Source organism: Melanotaenia boesemani, chromosome 24, assembly GCF_017639745.1.
Source record: "Melanotaenia boesemani isolate fMelBoe1 chromosome 24, fMelBoe1.pri, whole genome shotgun sequence".
Taxonomy (NCBI): domain Eukaryota; kingdom Metazoa; phylum Chordata; class Actinopteri; order Atheriniformes; family Melanotaeniidae; genus Melanotaenia; species Melanotaenia boesemani.
Genome location: NC_055705.1, coordinates 9,669,290 through 9,695,631, shown reverse-complemented (window position 1 = coordinate 9,695,631; position 26,342 = coordinate 9,669,290). Strand labels below are relative to the sequence as shown.

The 26,342-nt window shown below is 41.2% G+C and overlaps 2 protein-coding genes across 19 annotated transcripts in view; both read right to left on the bottom strand.

Annotated features, from left to right (window-relative positions):
- LOC121635484 (T-cell surface antigen CD2-like) overlaps window positions 1-2,984 on the bottom strand; it is a 43,124-nt gene extending 40,140 nt beyond the window's left edge. Inside the window, exons 1-2 of the mRNA XM_041978652.1 lie at window positions 2,771-2,984; window positions 2,007-2,162 (exon numbers count right to left, since the gene is read on the bottom strand). Coding sequence (XP_041834586.1) covers window positions 2,007-2,162; window positions 2,771-2,831 — 217 coding nt within the window. The 5' untranslated portion in view covers window positions 2,832-2,984. The remainder of the gene's footprint in view (window positions 1-2,006; window positions 2,163-2,770) is intronic.
- A 629-nt stretch (window positions 2,985-3,613) lies between these two features.
- abi2b (abl-interactor 2b) lies at window positions 3,614-26,279 on the bottom strand. Of its 18 annotated transcripts, none has more exons than XM_041978655.1 (12): window positions 26,095-26,278; window positions 19,022-19,189; window positions 18,702-18,878; window positions 18,080-18,097; window positions 17,646-17,749; window positions 14,267-14,413; window positions 12,837-12,961; window positions 12,418-12,624; window positions 10,956-11,120; window positions 8,452-8,538; window positions 7,396-7,581; window positions 3,614-5,894 (listed from the first exon to the last, which is right to left on the bottom strand). In XM_041978655.1, exons 1-12 carry the CDS (start codon window positions 26,209-26,211, stop codon window positions 5,719-5,721), a joined length of 1,677 nt encoding a protein of 558 aa, XP_041834589.1. In that variant the 5' UTR covers window positions 26,212-26,278; the 3' UTR covers window positions 3,614-5,718. The 18 variants fall into 18 exon arrangements, with proteins under 18 accessions (XP_041834589.1, XP_041834590.1, XP_041834593.1 ...); XM_041978656.1 differs by having other exon boundaries at window positions 8,452-8,535; window positions 26,095-26,277; XM_041978659.1 differs by lacking the exon at window positions 26,095-26,278 and adding an exon at window positions 19,276-19,297.
- Window positions 26,280-26,342: the final 63 nt, after the last annotated feature.

The following is a 26,342-nucleotide window of genomic DNA, read 5'->3' as shown; positions in this document are numbered from 1 at the left end:
CGAGGTTGAGCAGTTCCGGCTAGATATAGTTGGACTCACCTCGACGCACGGCTTGAGCTCTGGAACCACTGTCCTTGAGAGGGGCTGGACCCTCTTCCATTCTGGTGTTGCTCCCGGTGAGAGGCGCCGAGCAGGTGTGGGCATGCTCATTGCCCCCCGACTTGGCACCTGTACGTTGGGGTTTACCCCAGTGGACGAAAGAGTAGCCTCCCTCCGCCTTCGGGTGGGGGGACGGGTCCTGACTGTTGTTTGTGCTTATGCACCAAATAGCAGTTCAGAGTACCCACCCTTTTTGGAGTCCTTGGGAGGGTGTTGGGAGAGACACTCCACTAACATGGTGACGAGATGGCAGTGATGCCGTTTGTCCAATGTGTTGATGAGCTTCTTAAATCCTGGGTTGTTCACTGTGTTAACTGAGCACTGGTCTTTGGAGAAAAAAAACAGTTATGTTTGTTAATATTGTTGTCTCTCTGTGTCTCTGGGAGCTGCTGGATTATTTAGTCGCGACTCACAAAAACTGAACATTTTTCTATTCTTTCGTGCCACGTCACAAACCCCTGTGTGTACGTCTACGTGAACAAGCGCAATGTTTAACATGCACAAATGTCGCCTGTCGCTTGTCTGGAGGAGGACAGCGATTTTCGCCTCATCGTGCAAGTTCCATAGAAAATGAATGGAGAAGGAGCAACGTCGCCTCCCGTGTGTCCTGCCCTTAGCTGGAGAGGTGTTTGCAACTCGAGATGAATAAAACCAAAGCGGTTGGGGCTGTGGGAGGAGTCTGCAGCAGAGCGCTGCAAGTAGCGCTCGATTTGCAACTGAAAACAGAACAAGAGTAGACTGAGAAGGAGTTAATAATCGGATCCTTTCATTTTTATGATTGCTGAAAACCCAGATCGTAATTGTAATTACAATTCGATTAACCGGCCATCCCTAGAGAAGATGTTGCTCTAAATCCTCCATGTACTTTTCAGCATTGATGGAGCCCCATACCATCAGAGATGCAGCTTTTCACCTGTCCACTGATAACAAGCTGGATGCTCCCTCTCCTCTTTAGTCTGCAAGATACGCCGTCCATGCTTTCCAGAAACTATTTCACATTTTCATCCATCTAACCACAGAACAGTTTTCCACTTTGCCTCAAATACTTTTCCAGACTTCTGTTCCTCCTGTTTCTACTTTTTTAGACCCGTGTTGCTGTTATCAAATTCAAAGTGAGCTAATATTTTCCATGAAATAGTAGACTGTCTCAGTTTCATCATCTGATATGTTGTTTATCTTCTACAGGGAATAAAATATGGGTTTATGAGACTTGTAAATCATGGTATTCTGTTTTTAATAACATTTTATACAGTACATAAGAGGTACATCTCAGAATCCTGCACACTGTGAATGATGTTTCTAGAATGAGTGGATGTGATTTACGTGTGTTTCAAAGTTACAAATTGAAGGAAGTTTGTGAAGTCGCAAGGTGTAATCTCTGCTAATCAACAAGCCGGCATCGTCAATAAACTGCAGTGTCCAACCCACCTATTAAAGTCTACTACCCTCTTAATATTCTGAAATATATGGGTCTGAGTGGGGCTAAGAGCCTACTGTTATGTTGGCACTTAGTGCTGCTGTAACCCATCCAAGGTTGGACATGCTGTGTTTTCAGAGATTGTATTCTGCATATCTTGGTTGGAACCAGTAAATATTTGAGTTATTGTTCCCTTTCTATCATCTCCAACCAGTCTGCCCATTCTCCTCTGACCTCTGATATCAACAGGACATTCTGGTCCAGACAACTGCTGCTCACTGTATATTTTATCTTCTTCAGACCATTTCCTGTAAACATTCAAAGTAATTTAAATCCCCTTTCATCCTCATTCTTTTAACTTGAGCAAGTCATCTTGACCATGTCCATGTGCCGTGTGATTGGCTGATTAGATTTGTGTAAACAATTAATTGAACAGGTGTACCTCATAAAGTGGATGGTGAGTGTGAGTGTGAACCACAGGTGAATATACCTTTAAAATGACGATAGCATGAAACACTAGATCCTAACCACTCGGCTGCAATGTCGGGTCCATGTTTCCATACAATGCTGGTAACCTTATCAGTCACTGGGCCTGCACTGATAACAACTGTGGTACCCAGTTCTCTGTAGGGGCCTGGGTCATCTGCTAAATGAAATAAAAAGATCAGCAAAGACATCTGTTTGAACGACCAGTTCTTTTCATCAAGACGTTCCTAGTTTCATATGTTCTGTGTTTCTATCTAAACATGTTCTTCCATGATCTAGTTTGCAAAGTAAACCTCCCTTTTTACTCCAGTTTCGGCTTTTTACACTGATCACTGATGAGCTGGACTTTCACATTATTCACTTTGCTCAAACATAAAGTTTTAAAACTTATTTCAGCAAGCGATTAAATCAAGAGCATTTAGATCCAACACCCCAAATGTGTTACAATAACAAGGTCAATATTTGTACATTTTACAACTTTATCAGCCTATAAAGCCCTTCAATTTACTTTACTACGAATAAAGGCGAATATTCAAATTAAACAAGATGAGAGGATAATACGGACTCATTTTATTGTTACGCATCTTCCTTTGAATTTATTTCATACATACGCCACTGTAAGATGGTAAACAGTATCAAATATTTGTATTAATTAATTTTTAACTAACATAACTAACCATTTTCAGCCTGCTGTACCAGGTTACTGTCCGTGTGTTTATAATGGCGTCGTATCATATCTATTACCTGGTTTTGCTGTCACAGACTTACCAGAGCCAACCGTGGATGCAGTAAGAGCCCATATCAAGAAAATCCACTTTGCTGTTAACATCCTCCCTTAAAACTACTAAAACCGACAAGGATTTCTTTTAATAATACCAGAGTTGATCCTCAAAGCATGTTAGCTCCGTGGAAAAATAAGGAGGCGTAAGCAACCAGTAGGGTAGTTGGCAGGACGTTTTCATTAAAAGTGAAACCGAAACTTAGAGAATCGTAACGCACAAAATAAAACTATGTATAGTGTGATTACATTAGTGTTTCTCACGGCTGTATTTCGGGATTCCCCTCGTCTCTGAAAGTTTTCGATGTTTCATATTCCAGCTCTGGTTAATTTAACTTTTTTAAACCCATTTCAGTCAGGTATAACAGAAACATCTAGAACATGTAGGGCGGGACGTCTCGAGGAACAGGGTTGAGGAAAAACTGGTTATATTGGAAAAATATTACTGTATATCAGGTGTGTTGGAGCAGAGAAACGTCTACAACCTGTAGGACTGTAGCCCTCTAGGACCAGGGCCCCCCAACATCGCTGTAAATGGTTCTCAGATATCAGTTCAGCCCACATTTGACCTTGAATGACAGCAGTGACTCCAGGTGTGGCCACCTAAACTCAACCACACGATGAATTTCTGCCTAGCTGCTGAGCTTTTGGGTCAAAGATGCAATAAATTGGAAAAAGTTAGTTCAGACACTATGAAATCAGTCCCTTTAATTTGTTCTGCTGCTGGAGAAATTAAAATATTCTCCACTTTTTGACTGAAAACAGGACAATCAGTAACACTTTATACCAAATCAACTCATAACTTGACAAAAAAAAAAAATACTTTTAAGCAATAAATCTTAATAATTTTATTGTCTTTCTCATGATTTTACAAATATGATACTTCTGCAATTCAACTTTAACTGTGCAACACAATGGCATTATGGACTGTTGGACTTGACGTCCCGAGGGACACCTGTGACTCCAGGAGGCTGTGAATCCTGCAGACCAAAGGCTTACATGTGAGATTTAATTCTTTAGTGTCATCCTTGGAGTGTTCATTGAGTTAAGCTTTGCAGAGAATCCTGACTTTTTTCTGTCCCGCCTGTTGTTTGTCCACAGGATTCACCAGCAGCTTAAACACACAAACCATTTTCCACCAGTGATGTAAGGAGGGGCTACAGTCAGGGGGGAGGAAGCCGGGTACCTCCCCATCGCTTCTCTCCTCCCTGACGGGTCAGAGAGCAGCTTCCCAGACGTGGCTCGAAGTGAAGTTGTACAGTCTCTTTGGACGAGGCTGGTGGTACCTGGTCAGAGCTGCAGGGTGGCTCATCTTTTTAGAAATGGGTGATCTTGCCACGCAAGTTTGTTGGGGCACCAGCACAGATAAGAACAATGGCATGCAAGACTCACATACAGACCCACTGGTCATTTTTTTTTTTCTCCAATAGAAAATAAAAACTCTGACATAAGGACAAGCACTGAGCCCTGGCAAACACCCAACGGCCAAGCGTTTTAAACTATATGAAGGACGAATGACACCTTTTTTTTCTTAAAGTATAATAGGGGCTTGCAACAGTTAAAACCATGTCAACACAACAGCTGGCTTCTTTTCATAGTCAATAAGCCCCATTAAGAGGACATAATACATCTCACATTTATATTATTTCTTCTTCTACACCTTTTTATTACAAATGTATGTGCTTTTTATTTAAAACAACCTGGGAAAAAACAGAAAAATTTGCATTTCAACAACGATCCACCCCCACTCCGGCCAATTTATTGCAAATGAAGTGATAACTTCTGAACAGCAACACACACTTCAATATGGCACAAGCATCTTAGACATGACCTAAACGCATTGTCGTCTGTGTTGTGGGTGAATATCAAAAACCAAACCACACTATATTTTAAAATATTAAGATAGTAATCATCAGTAAAGCAGAAAAGAATAGTGTTTTTTTTTTCCTTGTAACATGCAGTCTGCCGCTCTGCGAGCAAAAACGACTCTGGACCTCGTGGTAAAAATAAAGGGAAAAAGTCTGATTAGCCTCGCCAGTTCAGCCAATGAACTTCTGTTACTCAAGAGCTGCACTGGAAAATCCGGATCATTGTGCAGTCACGTATCCTCACTTCCTTATCTGAGGGCTGGATGACCATTCCTTCACCTGAAAGTTGCTTGCAAAGCGAAGCATGTAGTGACTAAAACCCTTTGAGTCAACCCGACTGCGCCAGAGATAACATTTGTTCAAATAAACTTTGCATAAAATAAGCAGAAATTTGACTTTAAAGCACTGTTAGGGATTTCTGTTAGCTTACACATGTCCTTTCTGACCCACTGTAGCTTCGTGCGTCACTTTAAGACATCAGATGTGCTTTTCTTGCTCAGCTTTGGCACCATCCCTGCTGAGGTACCCAACCATGAACCCCCCTCCCCCCTACTGAGGATTAATGTTGTCTGTTGAGAAAATCTACACATGAAGGCATTTTCCTCCAGCCCTTTCTCCAAGGCTGCCGTTTGTAAATGTTAGCTGAATCCCTCTCGGCAGCGACCTGCTCACCATTTATCCCACTACAAATAAATATTGTTTAACATAAGGGCAAACTGGTAAAACAACAAAAGAAAATTAATGTAGTGGCTTCATAATGTAACACAAAACTCTCAAAGTAACAAATCCATCACCGTCCACTCCTCGGTCAAAGAAAGAAAGAAACATTACAGGGAAGGATATATCTAGAGTAGTGGTTGTTTTACAATGGCGACGACTATGTCGAGAGAATGACATCAGTTAGTCACGTCCTCCTTTAAAAACAGCTTCCCTCCATCTCCTGTCACTCTTCGCCCGGAGGTGATCATGCTTTGATCAAAGTCTGAGACCTTTAACCCTTGGCTCCCCTCTCCCTCCCCGTTCCCTTCCCCACCAGTCGCTCCTCCCGCTCAGAGGAGGGGGAGTGTTGTTCAGTCGGCGTAGTGCATGATGGACTCGACGTAGTTGCCGGGGAAGAGGCCGGTGGTCCCGTTCATCACGCCCTCGAACCAGCCGTCGTCGTTCTTCTTGATCACGTAGATGATGGCGCCCTCCTGGAACGAGAGCTCGTCCTCTTTGTCGCGGGTGTAGTCGTAGATGGCCACCACTGAGTGGAAACAGATACAAATTATGGTTTGAGATGATCGTTTCTGTGAAAGTTCTACTGGACGAGAAATTTAAATTTAAATCAAGTAGAAGCTTCGATTTGTTTTATAGATGCTTTTTTGGTATTAACTTTCCTTTCTTGAAGTTCTTATGCATTTAAAACGTCCACTTCAAAAGGATCTATTCTCAAATCCTTGATTTGCCACCTTAACAAGGTGGTTTGAGCATCTGTCAAGGATGATGCTGTTAATGGTGATTAATTTAAGTGCCAGACAAAGCAACACCAAGATGCTTTAGATCCATGGTTTTTAACCTGCGGTACAGTTAACACTGGTGGTACTTGTGCGCCCTCTAGTGGTACCCTGAAGAATTTTCTGATATCAACTGATTTGCACCTTATGCTCAGGGTTTGTTTTTGGATTTTGAGGTGGGTGCAGGGGCCTGATATTGGTAATTACCAGCGATCTACGCTGACTATTGGGACACGGGATGTAACCATCCTGGTACCTGAGCCTGTGAATGAAGTGGAACGGTACCGACATAGTTAAGCTCATCTCTACGCACAGCGTGGACTCACACTCCAGGAGAGGGGCTGGACTTTGTCATACTGCAGTCTTACTCATGAGGAGATGTTTTGGTTGGTAAGGGGGTATAAACCTGCTTTTTATCAGGAGTTTATTTTGTAGATTCGGGTGTATTAATAATTTTCAAGCTCAGATTTTGTACAGCTATCTCTCAAAACTACGGTGGCCCTGAAGTGTCACGGCAATACAAAAACCATAAAACTACACAATCAACCGCAACACGAATACAAAAGCTGCAACGGACGCCTCGCCGCTTTTTTTGGTCGGAATTTAAGACGCACAAAGTGGGCAACAGTGAGAGTTACACCACAGGACGGAGGTTACTGGGTCCGCTCCTTTACCATCAGCCAGGCGATGATTCGGACAGAAGTGATGACATGCGGAGGAGGAGTTTGCTGTTTAAATGGAGAGTAAACTGTGGAAAGAGGCTCTAACAAAACAAAGGAGAAATGGATCTTTCAGGGCGAAATTGATCATAAATAATAAACTTTGTACGCATTTCTTTCAATGCAGGCAATAAATGGTGCGGACCAACTAGCTCTAACTCTGGAACAGCATATATAATGCATACCGAAATGAATAACCGTTATTTACCATTAGTGTTTTACTCACTGCAAGCTTATTGCAAAAAAACGTTGCAGCTTTTTTGTTTTACTTGCTCTCAAAAACAACCTTTTCCTAAAATTGTCCCTCTCTGCAGTTTGAGTTGCAGAAGTCTATCAACACAATAAAGAGTGAAAGTCAGTGATTTCCACAGCCTCATTTGTGCACTTTTAGGAATTTTTAAGGACTTTTCTGGTAGCTGTCTGTCAAAAAGACTCAATATTGTTTGCATGTCTTTTGTTAAATCCACATTAAAGACATTCATGCATCTAAACTCTCAGACCTAAACAGTAACACATGATCTTTAATGCAAACCTTTCTCCAGGTAGTTGCGTGGTGCCCAGGGCGGGTCCTCTTCAGCGTACGGATCGCTGTACTCCACCACCGCCGACTCCTCTTCATCCTCATCATCTTCATAGTCCTCAGGGGGAGGTGGAGGGGGTGTAGGCTCCTCAAACACAGGCTCTTCGGCAGGTGGAGGCGGGGGTGGCACGTCTGAGACTTCAAGTAGTTTTTAGGTGGGCGGGAGGATAAAAGACAACCAATTAGAGGGAAGGAGAAGCACATAAAGGTGACTGATGCCGCCATGCATCAAAAGAAAAGAGGACGCGTTCATGCTGAATCCATTTGTGCTCAAAATAAAAAACAAAACAACATGCAGAAAAAAAACAGGAAACATTCACAAGCAAATAAAGAGGAAAATATCCACAGCAATATGATCATGCTCACTAATATTTCTTATATCATGCTTTACATGCTCTTAACCATCAACCACCAACATCTGCTGCCATGGAAACCAGCATATATCTCCCATTCAGAGTTGAGCTGCAGTCAGACATTCACCTCTTTAAATGGGGTCTGAATGAATTTTTGATACATGTTAACGTTAGTCAAACCTAAAATTACATCCTGAAACCGGCTTCACGTCAGGCATTTTTAGCAGACTTTGCAGTTAAAGTTAAACCTTTTTTGGGTTTCGTTTTAATCTGTTAAAACTTGGAAATACTTTATTCTAATGCATAAATAAGAGCCAATTCAATATGACGTCCAGCCAGTGGGAGCGTTCATATATTTGCAGAAAGGACTCTTTTCAGGACTGAAAGTCCTAAACTTGCCATGGAAATGATGTATAAACATGTTGCACCTACCAATGGTTAACTCTCATCCTTTGATAAATCCTGATAGGCTACAGTACAATCATGAGATCACATAAAAAAAGAGCTCCTGCTTCAACAAGAACTACATGTATAATTGAAGACTAGCATAGAAACCTGAATGTGGAGGCAGCTGCTCCCTGAGCCAGCTCATGCTGATGGGTGTAAAATAGGGTGGTGGTCATGCAGAGGGAGCGAGGTGCTAAAAGCCACTTACTAGTCTCCTGAACTCGGGCCACAAAGCCCATCAGAGGCAGCTGAGGAGTGATCTGCATGGATGGGGGAGGGGGCGCATGTGGGCCTGCTATCACCAAACAGTGTCAGTGCACAGAGATGGAGACAAGACCACAGCAGAGACACGAGAGAACGAGGTTAGATACAAACAGGAAGAAGAGCAAAGAGGAAAAGAAGCATCAGTAACAGGAAATAAGACATTCTGCCCAAATGACAAGACTTTTTATGGTGGTATGAAGATTAAAAAATGAACAGAACTGATTAGAAATAGAAGAAGGTCAGTGTTTCCTGGTTTAGCATGATAAATAAATGAAAATGTAAATGTTTAAAATGCAGGGATACAAGAAAAACAACAAGTCCTTCATGTTTGAGATGCTGGAATCATCTTATTTTCATTTATAAATGATTGCGGCTTCATTTTATGCAGTTTTACCAGCAGTGATGATCCTTGGTCAGCTGGGAGCTACAATTTATTCAGGATCAGTCCAGAAACTAGCACAACTTCCAGGAGACAGGGCTGTAACTGTACTTAGGTTTACACGAACACATCCAATCAAAATCAATCTGATCGGAGATTCCAGTCGACATGTTTACATGGACACTGCATAAAATGATTCAATACGATCATAACACTTTTGACATGTGCTATCTGAACTAATTAAGATTTTTCTTCATTTTGAGCCGTGGAGACGCTGAAACATCCTCAACTCTTTCAGTTTCAAACAAAAATGTATCCAACACAGTCTGTTTTGTTTCCTGAAACTAATTATGTCTCCTGACCAGCTAGATAAAATCAAAAGAGCTCCATGTTAACGCATCTTCTGGCAACATGAAGGGATGGCGCGACATCCTTACCAGCCAGACGTGTCAAAAGTAGGCTGCAAAGCCCATGTTTTCACTGTATGAGTGCAGTTTTAGCCTTTCAAATGAAGATAACCACCTTTAAAACTATACTTTTTTTGTTTCATCACATCAGGTTGTGCAGAGGCTGCATAAAGTCGTCACTGCAACGGTTGTTAAAGTGACTTTTTAGCAGGGAAAAATAATCCCTGGCTGTGAGGGCGAACGGCCTCAAACACTAACACAGAGATGAATGGTGAGTTTAAAAACCACATGCAAGACACTTTCTTCCTCTGCAACAAGCTGAGGCAGGAATCAAACATGATGCACTACAAAGATGCTAACTTGGGGACAGAGTTGGAAAATCAAACAAGGAGCTGCAACAATTTCCACTGCAGATAAAACAGTTCAGTACCTCCGAGTCTGCACATACATGCATGAATGTGGCCAGCAACATTCAGCAATATGACCATGTTTCACAAGGAAATGGTCTTATTTTGGTCAGATTTTGTATGAACTTATGAAAGAAAACAACCACATAACAAGGTTTTTACCATAAAGTAATGTAAAAGGTCTCAGAAGCTGTACCAAATATGATACATGCAGCATTATAGGGTTGAGTGTCGAAAGATTAACAATACTTAAAATTTTTAATGGAACTTTTGTTACACCAGCCCATTTATTTCCTTTTTTTATAACCACTGCCCCAGACTTTAAAACTTTGCATTTGTAAATATTTTAAATCTACAAATTTTCCAGAGGAAGAAGCACTGGACGACTGTCAAAAATGTCAATAATAACAGATTATTAATTTCTGCATCTAAAATTACAGCGTTTGTTACTTTTTTTGTAATATTACAAAGATAAAGTCCATATCTGGTTTTGACAAAGTTGTTTAAACTAAGCTACAGGTTTTAGGCTTACAATCACGACTCTGCCATTGTTTGTTTTATTACAAATACAAACCCATGGCTAAAGATGGCAGGCTCAGCAGAAAGAGAGACAAACAAGAAGATTGAAGAAAGAGCAGGTGAAATCCTCTGAGGACAGAGATGCTGATATGAGCTGACAGGAGACCAAAAGCAAACAGAAGAGGTTTAAATAAAAGATGAAGCCTCTAATGATCTGCTCCCTCTGAAACCTAAAAGTCTGGAGAGAATCTGGACTCATTTAGAAACTCTATAAAGAAAGGAGCCGTCTGCTTTAATTAACAGTTAAAGGCTGTTTGATATTTACAGCTGCAGGTAAAATAACACTTCAAAGAGTATTCTGTTCAAAACATATCATCATAAAAGGACAAAAGGAAGTAAAAATATTCCTGAATTATCAGATTTATCATTCTGTTTGTGGAAAATACTTGTACTGTAAGTTTCAAAATGGTCCGATTTACATAGAAAGGAAAAAAACTTGTCTTAATGTGCACATAAAGCTGCAATAATTAATCCATTTCCATCAAATATGTTCACTAAATAATTTCTACTGTGTGAACCATCACGTTGGACTTTCATCAGTATTTTCTTTTATTTATAGACAATGCCTGAGTAAAATTGCAATAAAGCAGCAACAGCAAAAAAAAACAAAAAAACAAAACAATTAAGTAAAATCAAAGAGGCAGAGAATCAGGACAGAGCTAAAGTTGTCACACACCTTGGTTCTGGGCGAAGTGTGGACCCCCGTTGAGCTGGTTCTGGTTCTGGGCCATGTTGGGCTGACCAGTAACGGACGAGGGGCGGCGGAAGGGCAGAGAGCCTCCCACCGGAGGGTTCGGGGGCTGCTGTGCTGGGCGGTTCATGCTGTAGAACTGAGGAGCACCTGAGAGGAAAGGACAGCAGGGGGCAGCAGAGAGTCATTTCACTCTGGGAACAATGGGAAGACGATTGACTTCTCTTTCCTTTGGTGGCCTCAAATGTTATATCTAAAGGAGAAGAAACTTAATGTTTCCCTTGAGATTTAATGCAGACTTTCACTTTAATGACACACCTGTTTATGTTATTGGTTAAATTTATTATATTAATATTTGTATAGTTGTATCACAGACTGAAAAAAGGCCACAGACCTACAAATGCTTCACATTTTCTTTTTTTTTTAAATCAAATAAGAAAAGTCCCTTTTCTCATAGGCATACATATCTTTTAATTTTGTAATTATCCAATATATAAACTTGGTTCAAAGACATGATACTTCTTCCAAGAACTCAAAAAATAGCTTTGAAAATATGAAAAAAAAATTAAGTAAAAAAAAAAAACTTATTCAATAAAATAAAAAAAATGACAGAAATTTACATCAAATCTACTTAATCTGCTAATAACATTTAGAAAATACTGTTAACGTCACAATGAGCATCACACATTAACTGATAACCACAATATGCAGCAACAGAAAAAACCTGGACAACATAAAGAAAAACGACAAACACACAAAGCAGAGAAAGAAATTCACCACAACTCATGCATTATACATGAGGACATCATCATCATCATCAGCAACAGACGACAGCAGCTGATGATGATGCCGAGAGGGATGAAGAATGGGGGATCCAGCAGCAGAGGGATGATGGGAAGTCTGAAGCAGAGGAGCTGAACGAATCCCAAACTCAAGGCTGTGACGTAAATACTCTGAAATGACTAAATGGAGGAAAATAAACATTCTCAGCTTTTCTACCTTCGTTTTCAGATTTCATCAGAGGTGTCTGATGAGAGAAACAGCTGTTGATGTTATCTGAGACATGCAGAGATCCCATTTTATCTGGTTAGAACCAACAGGTGGAAAAAACTAATCAAATCGAGGTGCTCTGTGTGTTTTTTGTTCAGAGGACAATTTAGAATTTTTTTTGTTATCTGAATTTCTTCATTCCAGTTTAGAAAATGAAAACAAACATAAATAATTTTTTTTTCCCCACTGAAAATATACAAACACGAGGAGCTTCATGTTTTATCTTTACGTCTTAATCTAAACGTCCTGGACTTATATTTCAACACTGAGTCTTTTAGTTTGTTTCATCAACATGTTTGTGGACGTGGACGCTGCCAAACACGACGAGCACAAAGCAAGCAGGAGGCGAGGATGGAGGGGGATGGAGGGGGGGCTTCTCCCACCGGGTTGCACTCACCTTGTGCGGGGTTGCCATAAGTAGCAGGGCCGGTGCCAGGGGGGGCCGTAGAGGCAGGGAGCTGGGGAGGGGGTGGGGGTACAGGCGGGATCTCTAGAGGGGGATTGCAGGCCTGTGGGGGGCCGTCTAGGGCAGAAGAAGGAGGCCCTGGGGTTGTGGCAGTGTTGGGGGGAGGTTTAGCTGGGTTGGATGGGGCGGGGGCTGAACCTAAAGGGTGGAGTTAAGGAGTTAAAGGTGAGGAAGGAGAGAAAAGGTGAAGGGGGTGGGGGGTCAAGACAAGATCAGACCGAGACAGGAAGAAAGATCCAGAACTCTGCTCACTATCGCTTCAGAGTACGCAGGAATCCTGGATACTCAGAGATTAGTCAAGTTAGTTTCAGGCACGCCGTCGGCTCTGAGAGGCAGACAGCAGGTGTTACCTGGGAACGCTGTGGGCGGGGCCGGGGTCGGCACGGCGATGGGTACGCCCACACTGCCGCTGCCGCTGTTCTCTCTGCTGCTGCTGCGACTGCTGCTGGGGTGGCTGCCTCCACTGCTCCCGCTGCTGGTGGCGAGGTGGCAAAACAAGTCAGACCGCACACACGCAAACACTCATTTACACACGTCATCATCACAAAATAATCATTTACATCCACCCAAACAGAAAAAGCTGTCCAGTGAAAATACTACGGAGCCATGGGAACTAAACTCAAGAATTTTTCCATCTCAGCCGAGGAATATTGAGCAGATTAAACACAGACGGCTGGTTTAGAAACAGCCACAGATGCTGAAACCCATTTAATTTTTTATTATTATTATTTAAATTATATAAGTAATTGATAGGTTGTTTCAAAAGGTGTTCCTAGTTTTTTTTTTTTAAACAAATAAAAATGCCAAAAAATCTTTATGTAGACGGGGAGATAAAGTATCCAAGTTTTGGTTCTGGAAAGTAAAAAAAAAAAGAAAAAAAAAAAAAAAGAGGTTGATTTCTTAATTCCAACATAATAATAAAGCTGTGGTAAAGAAAAGATCCCTTTTTCCATACATAGATTCCTGGTCTCATGACAACAAGCATGAGTGAAACATTAGACCCTCGACACACAAGAAATGTGCACCCAGCTTTCATTAAGTTCATACATCACTTTATCATATTAAAGTTTTCTTGTTTTGGTTTCTTACTGATTCAAGTTTCTTAATGCACTGTTAGTGTGAGCCGTATGCCTGTGGGATGACTGTCACAGTGACAAAAAAAAGCAGCTGGAAGCCTGTACGGACACATGACACAGGTGACACTGTGGCGACACAAGACAGACACAGATATGACACGGTGTGAAAGCAGGAAGCATCGGGACACATGGGGCAGACTTTCAGTTAACAGAGCGCATGGCTGAGATGAAGAGGATGAGCTGTGGATGGAGCGCTGCAGATAAACTCAGAGGAGAGTCAGGGTATTTATCCCGTTTGTTCATGAACAGATGGGACGCAAAGACGGAAATTTCCTTGTTGCCCCCCCCCCCGACCGCCCATCTGTTTGCTTATGGAGGGAAGGAATGTCTGTGTAGGGCTGTTACCATGGGAACCTGCCTCTAGCTAAGCTAAAAACAGCTCCGAATCCACCTCATCCTTCTGTGTTTTCTCTGAGAACTACAGCTGCTAAAGGGGGGTTAAAACTGATTTTGATGTAGGATTAAAAAAAAGTGATTAAATTCAACGCAGAGCTGTTTTAGAAAAGAAGAGGAAAGATGTCCAGCTGCTGCCTCGCACTCAAGTGTAAGAAAAGGAGAAGAAGAGGAGGAAGGTAGAGGGGGAAACGGGCTTGTTTAAGAAGTGTAGAGAGGCATGCTGGGAAATGGGAGGGGGGAGGGGGTACCTGTACGTGCGGTTCCTCTGATTAACGGATGCAGTGCGTGCAGGGCTCTGCTGGGGGTGCGCCATGTTGCGCGTCGGGCTTGAGACGTAGTCGTTAGGGACAACGGGAGGACGCACCGGCTCAAGCGTCCTATAGGGGGAGTGGCGCCTGCGAGAGGATCAGGAGGAGTCCAAAAGGGGGTGGGGGGGTAGAAAGTGGGGCATCCACAGAAAAGTGTAGGGGGGAGGAGGGGGGAGGGGGGAAGAGGAGGAGAGCAAGAAACAAACAAGTGCAAACTTAAAAAATGGGGTATGACAGGTGAACACTGGGGCTGGCTTGGGGTCCACAGGTGATGTTGGGTGGGGTCGGGATGAAACCACAGTGCTGCTGCTGGCTGGAAAAACAACTCCATCACATACACACCAACATTTCTGCTCTTCACACACTTCGTCTGAATACATGTCCTTGACAAACGGTACAAACGTGGACTCATTTTACTCCTTAAATCTGGATGATCCTGAAGATTTAGCATGTTGTGCTAAACATCAAGCACACCTCAGGGTTTAAACCAGCTGGACTGCCTGCTCCACCAGGGCGTGTGCTGGGAGCCAGTGCGTTAATAATTCTGGGACGGGGTAATAAAGAAACTAACTAAGCTTTTTTTCCCAGCAGAAATCACTGCAATAGAAAGAAGTGGTAGTAACCAATCAAGTTTTCCAAGCTAGATATCATCACTTTCGCTTCCTTTTTCCAGCCTGGAGACAGAGGATAGTTGATTCTTTACCACCTCGTTCCTTTTACATCAGACGGTTTTACTTTGTCACCGGATTTTTTTTAAAGCTGAAACTCATCAGTTTATAAATCACTCAAAAATATCTCAGGAGACATTGTTTACATTTCACTAATGTTTTTTAATTGAGTTTTACATATAAATTATCTGAATTCTGACTCTTATGCTGAAGGTTGCCAGTCTTAAATATTATTGGACTTGTATAATAATAGATTTGATTGATCATTCAGAAATTATAATGAAGGTGATGATCATTTTTTTGTAATAAGATTTACAGAATAACCCAAAATATACAGAAGCAGCACTTAGCTTCAGCTGAACAGCAGTATATTTGAAGTTTAAATTGTTATAAATGGTGATAAATTAGCTCTTCTGGTGGTCCTGAGCAGAGTAGCTGTGGCCAAGTTTCAATGAAAATATAAATGTATATCCCTTTAATGTGGAAGCTAAAGGTTTGAAATCTTGAGTAACTCATTTAACTTCACAGTGCAGCTTGTTGATGTTTGATTTTAATTTAAAATTTGTACTATTTTATATAATGAGAGATAATAAATAATACTAATAATAATGAGGGGTTTGTTAACTTGCTAGCAGCACTTTTCTGATGACGTCCTCTCTTGTGTTTAACGTGAAAAAATAAGTAGTTCATCCTGACATTGGCTGATCTGGGCCTGCGGTGATGTGAAGGCATGTCGCATTTCCCAGCTGACCCATCTCGGAGCACTGTTGCTATGGCAAAACGTTGCTATGAGGAATATGGGGCAGCCAGGAGTGGGCGAGCTGAGCCACAAACACACGATTGAAAGTAAAATTTGAAAAAGAAAACAAATAGGAAGTGGAGTGACTTAAAGAAACTGATGAAAATCAGAGAGATGATGTCCACCCGGGCTGCCGTGCATCATGGAGGGCTGGAGCTGTGGTTGATTGACATGCGTCTTGAAGGGACATATGTGCACACACACATACCTGTAAGGGTCAATATGAAGGTGGGGACAGACTCAATCTCTCACTAACAATGAGGAAGTTAACACACACACACTTACGTTCACACAGTAACACAAACGGGACTTAACACACAGGAAGGTCCATTATTTGACAACATGTATAAGCTGAACTAGCAGATACCTTCAACAGAAAACACACAACCCTGCACACAATTTAACATGATTATCACACTGTGACATGGTCTGAGGAAAGCTGCCATAAAAAAAAGAGAAACCAAAAAATAAAGTATTAAAACAAAGATAAAATAAACAAAAATCAAATATTAAATGAAAAGAAAATAATCTAAACTAAATAAACAACAAAAAACAAAGTAAAATATAAATAGAAAAATAGAAAATTTGACTTTTTTCTGTGACATTGTGACTTGACAACAGGGGTTTTATTCCTCTGAAATAAAACCCATAAATACATAGTAATCAATAAAAACACACATTTCTAGCAAATTTTTGTTTAATATGGAGGCTTCCTGTTACTTATCAGCCAGCATGAAAACAGTAATGTTGGTGTTAAAGGACTAAAGCTGGCCAGCGATGTCTACTATGCTAAATTTTAGAGCCTTTCATTTTAAAAAGGCTCATTGTGTCCTTAAAGAGCAGTTAACAAGTCATGAGGGTAATTTCCCACCCTGGTTAGCACTACAAGTCTATTTTTAGTATAATAAATGACACAAAGAAATACTGTCTAAGCCCTGGCAACACTCGAATAAATAAGCTTTTTTAAAAAGTCATCAAACATATTGATGAAAATCGAAAATTGAGCCAGATTTCTGGTTTACAGTCAAAACCTTGTTTGCTTCTCCAAACAGACCAGAATCAGACTTCTAGCATTTTTATTGCAACACAAAAAAACTCACATGTTTAACATCCTGCAGCCTATCAGCTTCATTTCAGGTCAAAGTTCTAATAAAAATGTCATTTTAAGGAATTGTTGTCAAACAAATGGACTTTCCTTCTCTGGGTTTCCAACCTGAAGATTTCGAGGGATGAATGAGAGTCTTTCCTCACTTTTAAACAAACTTCATCATCATCAGTTTCCTTGCAGAAATGCAAGAAAGTGATTGATTTGTGCATTAAAATACAAAATATTAACCATCTAAGTCTTTAAAATGTGTCTGCATGAAAACTGGGTATTTAAAAAAACGTTAAAACATAAACAAACCAAATAAAGTCGACTTGGTTTTCAGACAGGAAGCTGCTGAATTCTTGTCCAGAGGACTCGTTTCCTCTTAGAAAACTGAGTCAAAAATCTACAAGAATATCTGGAAATAGGAAGCATAAATAATAGCACTGGTATCAATAAAAACTATGGCTTTCCATCTCAGATGAAAAGCATATTTCTCAGCATCTCCCCTTTGCAAAGAGGGTTGGGAGCTGCTTTAACCCCGACTCACCAACAAAGACCACCACTGTGAAGTGAAGCAGCACCAAGAAAAAAATATCTAAAACCAAGAGCTTCAGGGGGGGGATGATGAAACCAGGAGAAACCAGGCTCATGTGAACGGCCTGCGGTCACGTTCCCAAAGCTATAAAACACACACCCAGCCTCAGATGGACACAACGCTGCTCATCTGTGCGCTCTGGACACGCAACGCTACTGCTTACATACCCAAGGGTCCCTTTGCCTGTCATGGGCGGGCTGGGGGGCTTCTGTGTGGGGGGGTTGGTGCGAGGGAGCGCGCCTCCTCCGGCCTTCATGTTTTGAGCGCTGGCCTGTGGGCAGAAAGACGTGAATGCAGATGCCATACCAGCCGCTAGTTAGCTTAGCACAGCAAATAAACTGAACACAACAGCTATCCTGAGATAAAATGACTAAATTTCCCCTTAAACATCTCTAAATCCTTCAAAAAAAATCCCAGAATAAGAAGAAAAAGAAAACCTTTATTAGTAGGGAAATAGCTTTGATATAATAACAGATAACATTAATTTATCAGTGAATAAACTGACTAAAACATATAAAAAGTTCAAAACACACAACCCCCATCCAGAAAACCTAAACAATAAACCCTCACTCGTTTGAGGCCTTAACTTTAGATATCTTACCTTAAACCTTTGCAACCACTAGGGTTGACAATAAAGATAAAACGAGGAAAGCACAAAAAGAGAGAAAGAGAAGAACATCAGGTAGTTAGTGTTTAAAAGAGAAAAAATTCATGAATGTTGAGATTAAGGCAACAATTGCTCGTGATGTTTGAGACTTTAAGGATGAAACAAGCTTCTTCAGGAAGTCACTGCTTTCTAAAATAAACCACCATATGTTGTTACATAAAATCGCAACAGGACAGAAACCTGTTTTGGGTGACTCATTGATTTTTTCTTGCATTACTTGACTCTGAAACCCAATGAAACCTAAGAGATCTCATGTGTTTGACCTCTACAAGACTTTCTGCAGCAAGCAGCACAAAGACATTCCCGCTTATGAAAGCCACGCTTCTTCCAGACTGTCTTAAGAACATTTCTAACCTTTCTCTTTTGCATGTGAACCCTTAAAATAAAGCGCTTGTGACTGCTTAGCACAAGGAGCAGATTATTAGGAGATTTCTGCTGCTGTGGTAAAGTTTGAAGGCCTGAAGAAGTGAAAGCAAACTGCGTTTTATGAGAGAAAAAAAAAAGAATAAAATTAGATCTTAAAATGTAAAGTGGGATTTCAGAGTAAAAGACGCACCTTGACTCCGTGCCCCATGTCGTCCAGCAGGCTGTAGTCGACGGGCTTGCGGATGTAACGTACAGGTCTCTCTGGGTTTGCTGGGGCGATGATCTTGTGTGTGCGGGATGTGTTCTTGTTGGTGGTGAGGATGCCGATCTCCCGCCGGGCCACCTTCTCTTTATGGATGTCCACCGTCTGAGGATGTGAAGCATGTTTGAAATCAAACCTCATGCAGGTTAAGAGAAAAAAAAACTTTTTTTTTTTAAACCCAGAGCGAAGCTTGACAGCAGCCGACTGTTTTCCCTGGCAGGTGTGTTTTCATCGTGTCGGCTCCCCACCTGTGAGATGTGGTTGATGGAGGACTCCATGCGGCGGAGCTGCGAGGCCTGGATGTCGAGCATCTGCAGCACATTGTTGGCCAGCGTGTTGATCAGGTAGGCCACGCTGGCGAGAGACTGGGTGGTGTAGTTCTTGGTCTCCTCCAGAGCCCTCTGCTTGTCTGGAGACTGAATCACAGACAACAAAAGATAAGCACTGGCGATTTTGCAGCAAGAGACGATGCTGTTTGTGGGAACATTAGAGTTCTACATACATCTATAAATTTTTTAAGAATCATGTTACGCCCGTTGGCTTGTGTGCCGACAAGGACGTCTTGGACCTGTAGGAAAAGTCGGAAGATGATTGGCTGTGGAGACCAACTAGGACCCGCCTTCCCTGCATCGTGATTGGCCACCCTGTGCTCCAATTCCTGAACGGCCACCCAATCCGGAGGAGAGGGCGCCTATATACCTGCATCATCACCGTCATTTGAGGCAGCTGTGGGACACATGCTTGCCAGCCTGAGAGACTGCTTCTTGTGTGGTTAACAGACTTTCCCTGTGCGCGGATTTTGTAATTGGTGTAAGAGATAGTTCTTGAGTTCTGAGTTTTGATTTCCCTCCCTGCCTGAAGTAAGGAGACTTTTGTGTTTTGGTTTGGTTTTGGTTAGTATTCCGCCTGTGAGCGTGCAGCCCGTTTTGGGGACATTTTTTTGTTTCAATATTGGATATTTTGTGGTATTAAGAGTAATTGTTAAACCCGAAAAGGGACTCCTTTAGTTTGTTTGTTTTGTTTTGAAGGTTAATATATAGTTGGATCAGGATTGTCTGTTTTATGGAATCCATTTTTGTTTGATTATTAATAAAAACATTGTATTTTATTTATCCTTGGTCCGGCTCAGACTGTGTTACAGTCCTACTGACCCCTGGACAATAGAGGGACATAACAAATCAGACTCATAGAAAACTGAAAATGGACGCCTCAAACTGCTTTCACTACAGGTCTCATGACCCAGGCAGCCACAATATCCATATTAACATGTCGCAACAATTAGACAATTAATTGTTGCATCTCTCATTAAAATAAACATGTTAAAAATATAATCCGGATTTCCCTGAAAACACTAATACATTTGTATTTCTTCTATCAGTGAATGTCAAACATTTTTTGTTCCATTACCAAGAAATAAGCCAGAGGAGTGTGAAAGCTGCATTTATTTCTGTTTATTTAACTCAAATGAAAGTTAGCACCTGATTATATCAATTTTTGGTTTTACTTGATGGCGAATGGGGTTAGAATTCAGTTCTTGTCTTTTCCAGTCCACCACCACCATGCAGTCTTCGTACAAACGGTTTTATTAACCTTGTGAGGAGTTCAAGGACCTGTGAGATAAACAGAGGAAAAAAGTCTGCACACAGACTTCATGGCAGAACCCATCATGAGACACCTGGACCTGCGTCAGCTAAGAACAGGAAACTGAGGCTACAATTCACACAGACTCACCAAAACTGGACAATAGAAGATGGAGAAACGTTGCTGGTCTGAGTCAGCTGCTACATTCAGGTGGTAGGGTCAGAGTTTGGTGAAAATAACATGAAAACATAGATCCATCCTTTCTTGCATTAATAGTTCAGACGTGGATAATATTCTCCTGGCACACTTTGGGTCCCTTAGCACCAACGTGGCCTGGTTTAACCACCACAGCCTACCCGAGTATTGTTACTGGCCATGTCCATCCCTTTATGACCACAGTGTAGCATCTTCTGATGCTACTTCCAGCAGGATAATGCACCACATCACAAAGCTCAGATCCTCTCCACCTGCTTTCTAGAACATGACTGAGTTCAATGACCTCCACAGTCACCAGATCTCAATCCAGTAGAGCAGGATTGAGATATGTCATCACCAGCTAAAATAAGCAAATATTTATCTTTTAAAGTCATGTTCTTCTTCTCTGTGCTTATGATTTCTGATTAAAACTGACGCCAATTTGAGGCCTACTGCCAGTTCAATTACAATTAATAAGCTAAAATGTATAATTTTATTTTTTATTTTATGTATTATCTCAGAGCTACTCCTATTCAGTGTTTAATCCATCCTCAAAGTTGAATAACAAACCAACCAACTGAAAATTGCCTTATTAGACACACTTAACACTTGACTGTCTCATGCTGGCTTTACTTTACATCAGTCTTATTAGACTAATGCTTCTGACAGCTGATTAAATAATGTCTATTTACTGCTTTATCAGCATCTTCAGAAAGATGTATTTCAGTAAATGTAGCCTGTCCTGCTGATGCCCACGCCATCACTGTGGAAACATGGATGTCCACAGAGACAAAAGCATTTTGCATGTGCACAATATGATTTTCTGGATGCATCAAACTGTTCAGGAAAGCCACAAAGGGCAGAAAAGAAGTGCAGTTTTAAAACATTTTCTGCTACTTTGCATCATGTATCAACAACAGAGCGTACAATAAACCGCCTGACTGATACTCAGACACTTTCCCACCACTGTCCTGATAAAAATGCAAACTGCATACAACCTTATCAGCTTCTACTGGATTTCTCCTGCTCTCCCAGGCTGGACAGCAAGACATTTATCACACACCCTGCATGCGAACTCACATACGGATGCAGAGCACTCGGCTCGATATACGGCAAAAGAAAGTGTCGGCGGGCTGCAAATGTCAAACAGCGAACTTCAGAACAGCGATGCCATTAAATGACAATAAGTATGCAGCTAATGTCAATGCTTTTGGAACAATACAAAATTAAATTGCAGTTAATGTGCTTTATCTAGCTTAAAAATGATCAACTATACATCAAAAACGTCGCTAGGCAACCAAGTACTAATTGATCGATTGATAAGCTGAATTTTATGACTTCTAATAATGTGTTAAATGAGTTTAAACCCCCTTGTTCCAACACACAGAAACACAGTGAAACATCAGATGTTTAAATATAAACATTGCTGGAACTCTCTGTGGCACCGAGACACAAAGGAGCAGACGCACTAATGAAGCATAAAACTGAAAACAACAGCAGCCTGAACGCAACACGTAGCAGCAGGTTGCAGATAAACTGCTGCTTGGAAGGGTTTCAGTGCCAAGAGGCAACTTTTCTCTCAGAAAACACACCTTAACGGCAGGTAGTTCAGCAGCAGCCGGTGTGACAGGCACCATCAGAGGCAGCTGCTTGATCCGTGGGCACAGCGTGGGCGCGCCAGGGGGAATATCAAAGGGCGGGTGGATCAGTGAAGGTTTCTGGTGGGAAACTGTGATCCTTAATCCTCATTCATACTGCACGAATAGCAATGGCCAGGGCTCAGTTTCAGCACAATACCAGGATGTAATTGTTTATATGAATAAAAGGATAAAAACAGGTTTATCCCTTTGAAATCATTTGAATTTTAACACAATAAATCTCTTATTTTTTAGATTTTATGGTCAGAAAACTTCACTATACCACATTTAAAGAGTAAAAACAGCAACAGTTTTTCTTTGTCCTTATCTGACAGCCAACCTGAGTCCTAGATGGGCTAACTGCCATTAAAATTGATCAGTTTGGGGAATCATTTGCAGCCTAACTAATAAAAACCCATTGGTTCCCTCCACTGTCTGCAGCAGTTGATTTCCCACACCACAGGTCACAGCAGCATTTTTAGCTCTGGTTGGATACTGACAGATTCATCCCTTTTCAAAATCACAACCATTAACTCATCAACTTCAAGATGAGATTAAAAATCCACACATTTCCAAGACATTTCCGTGCATTCCCTCTGTTCAAAAACCATGGCTGATGCTGGGGTCGGTAAGCACACTGAATCTACAAGCAGGAGGTTTCTGTTTCAGCCAGGAGCAGCCAATGCAAGTTACATTAATAAGCAATAACTTAATGACATCCATCTTATTTGAAACGGCCTGAAAACAAATGAAATGATGAGGTGTGGAGGATGCAGCGCTGCAGGTTTATGTGGTAAACAGCAGGAAAAGAGGGCAGAATGTGTGGTTATGGGTTTCTGTGCCACACTGTCGGCTTCTAAGTGTGCTTCGAACAACAGCGACAGAAAATAGATGTTACTGCATTCAGCTGCTCGTACGTGAGCTGATAAACGCTGAACTGCAGTCACACAGAAAGATGAATGGATGCAACCGAGTGGAAAAATCTCAGTTTCGTTCAAGGCTCTGACACGTTTTTCATTAAATAAACTCCAGACTTCTAATTCCTTTTTTCCCAGGTCCGTATTTAATACGAACACAAAGAGCTTTTGTTAAATGGTCTTAAATCTGAATGAAAACATGTTATTTTGTTAAATTTTTGCCATATTGCTGCACTTCTAAGCTGCTAATATAAATTAATCATAACTAAATCAAGCAAAATTAGGCAAGATGCATTGATTAACCAGTGACTCATAAAGCAAAACCAAAGATACAAACTTACTTTGTTTCCACAATATTTTTTCCAGTTTCGTTCATTAATAAGAATATATAAAAAAAAACTCAGGATCATTAAATAACGACTGCATTTGTGCATCTGAACTTACATTTTTACTGACAACAAATCGCCTCCTCTTGGTTAATGTAATCATCTTTTTTGTGCCTCTGTTTTCAAAATGAATTGATCATATAATTGTAATTATTCAAGATAATTTTGGTTGAATATTCATTTTCATTGACTTATTTGAAAATTCGTGTGAAACGGATAACGTTTCTGTTTGGTTTTCCACAGTTTAATGGTTGACTGATAACAGCTAATGTCCTTTTAATGATCTCATCTGTGGTGGCGGCGCATGCAGGAAAGCCCAGAAAGCAAACAGACATATGCTCCTGTGTTCATTCATGTTTCAAATGAATAGTTGGTGGTTCTTTGTAAAAATTTAGGACATAAATTATTCGGTTATAGCAGAGCAGTGGCTTTAGCATTGAAAGATGAGTTAATTGTTAATGGCTGTTAATTTCCTGACCAGATTTATGCGTAATCGAGCAAATCTGAAGTGATATTCTGAAAATCTACTAAAGTTAAATGTGAATCACAGGCTGTAATTTAGCAGTAGTAGTTTTCCTAAGTGGAAATAAACCTCGAGTAAGAAAAAACAGTACAACTGTGATGGACGTCTACAAAGGAAAAACAAAGAAAGACCTTCTTTAGCATTTATTTTCATCTCTGGGAAAATTTTAATCTTTGCTAATTCAGATGGGATTTGAAGATTTGCAACCATTTCCCCTAATTTGCATCAAGTCTTCTTTCAAACGAGCTAAACTTATTTCAAAGAAGCATATAAACTTCTTTTTGCACATTAAGTTTAATTCACTTTTTTCTATCTGCATATTCTAAATGTGAACCATAAACCCAGCTAAGGAAAAGCCTGATGAATAAAATACTCATTTTCTTTCAGGCAGTTTCCTTCTATTAAGTTCCTTGAATGAGTGTAGAGAGCAAAATCTTTTATTAAAATTTGAGCAATGTGCATTAACACAAGGAAACTGAAATTGGACACAATAAAAATCTGGTAAATATTGACCCAGATCATATGCAATCTGTCCCTGGAAAATATCTAAAATCGTTTGATTTCAGCAAACACATATAAGAATTCCTCCTCCTACAGCAAGCGCAAGAATACAGTTACAGTCAAAGGGCAATGAAACAAGCAGCCATAGCTCAACAAATGCTTCCACTCCTCCCACATCTTTTCTGGAGCAAGCCAGCTTTACTCTTCAGGTGGTTGCTGAAAGAAGCTGAGTAGCTTTAGAAGTAGATCTGCAACACTTAAGTACAAAACAGCTCCTGGCATCACTCAAATACCTGCAGCAGGCATTTGGTTGACATGTTGGTCTCACCTGTGGCATCTGAATTACAGCCAATCAAATTAAGGAAGTGCAGCCGTGATGCTTTACTTAGAAATGCACCTTACAAGTTCAACAAGTGTGAATTCCTGCATGAATGTTACTAGAAGCCTGGCATTCTAGTAACAGAGACAGAGACATGGCGCATAAGCCTGACTAAAACTCATGTCCAAACGATCCATAAGTGATAACACCAATCTGACAGCAGCTAGGAGACCAGTGCAGGGTGAGAAGCAAACAGGGCAGATAGCAAGCTGCTAACATCCAAGGCCCACCAACCCCTCCTCCTCCTCCTCCTCCTCCAACCTGTCAGACCTGATCAGCCCTGTTCATCATGGATGTCAAGATTCAAGTATCACACCTTGTCAAGTCGTTTTCCCACTAACACCTTAGTGCAGAATATCTCGCCTATCAAAGCAAGCAGGCCCAGGATGACTGAGCAAGTGTAACCGAGATAGCCGAATATGAAAATCTCCCACTACAGTTTGTGGCACTCAAACTACACACACGTTAGCAACGGCACTATGCAAATGAACTGCAAATTTGGAGTATGCTGATAAAAATTAAACAAACACTGAACTACCTGGATATCGATGCATTTCTTTAAGCCTGTAAGATGTGCTTTGTAAAAAAAAAAAAGTAAAAATAATGCGTCTTTAATGTTACTACAACACTACGCGCGAGTGTTGGTCCAGCATCATAAATCAGAGGTGTTTATCGTGTGGTCACGGCGGGTTATTTGCCATCAACCGCAGCTCATCGCAAATACGTCTGGTTAAATATCCCCCCACCATCGGCCGGTGTATGGTCGGCTTCTTGCTGCAGCGACAGTAATTGATCCAGCACACATCGCAGGTCACAGGAATTGATTTTTACGATGCCCGTTTGGCTATTTGGACGGTGCGTCTGGCTAACAAGCTAACCAGCTGACACATAGCCTTCTATTGATGTACAAGTCTCACACATAGTTATTTATTAGGAAATGTAATCCAAACAGCAACGATTGTGTATTTTGAAATTAATGTCAAGACGAAGGCTGCATGTTGTTGTTGCATTTTATTTAATTAAATGAAATGGCTTGGCAGCGTGCTGTTTTCGTTTTACTCGAAGCTAGCTGCACCGAATCAGCTAGCCTAGCATCAGCTCGCCCCACCGTAGTGTCGCTAGTGATGCCGTCCAGGAAAACAAACATTAAAAGAAAAAGAAAACACGACACCGCCCTCTCCTTCACGCTTATAGCAGCCTACCTGGACATAATTGCTCTCACAGTACTCCGCGACTCTTTCCAAATTGGTAAAACTGTCTAATAGTGCGCTTCGTCCTGCTGGAATCTCCTCTTCTAGAAGCATTTGTAGCTCCGCCATTTTCACATCTTTAGCGGAGAGGTGTGCAGGCTCGCTAGCGCCGCCGCGGCCGCGTGCAGTACTGCAGGGTTCTCCCAGCAGCAGGGCTTTCCACCATGAATCATTGTTAAAACAAATGCATTTAAGTCCAC

What these genes read in the sequence shown, in the direction of transcription:
- abi2b (XM_041978655.1), bottom strand. Translation starts at nt 26,211, where the DNA reads ATGGCGGAGCTACAAATGCTTCTAGAAGAGGAGATTCCAGCAGGACGA. An exon ending in GGCCCGAGTTCAGGAGACTA is followed by an intron (nt 7,582 to 8,451) that starts GTAAGTGGCTTT and finishes AACTACTTGAAG; the next exon opens with TCTCAGACGTGCCACCCCCG. An exon ending in ACGCAACTACCTGGAGAAAG is followed by an intron (nt 5,895 to 7,395) that starts GTTTGCATTAAA and finishes GTTTCCACTCAG; the next exon opens with TGGTGGCCATCTACGACTAC.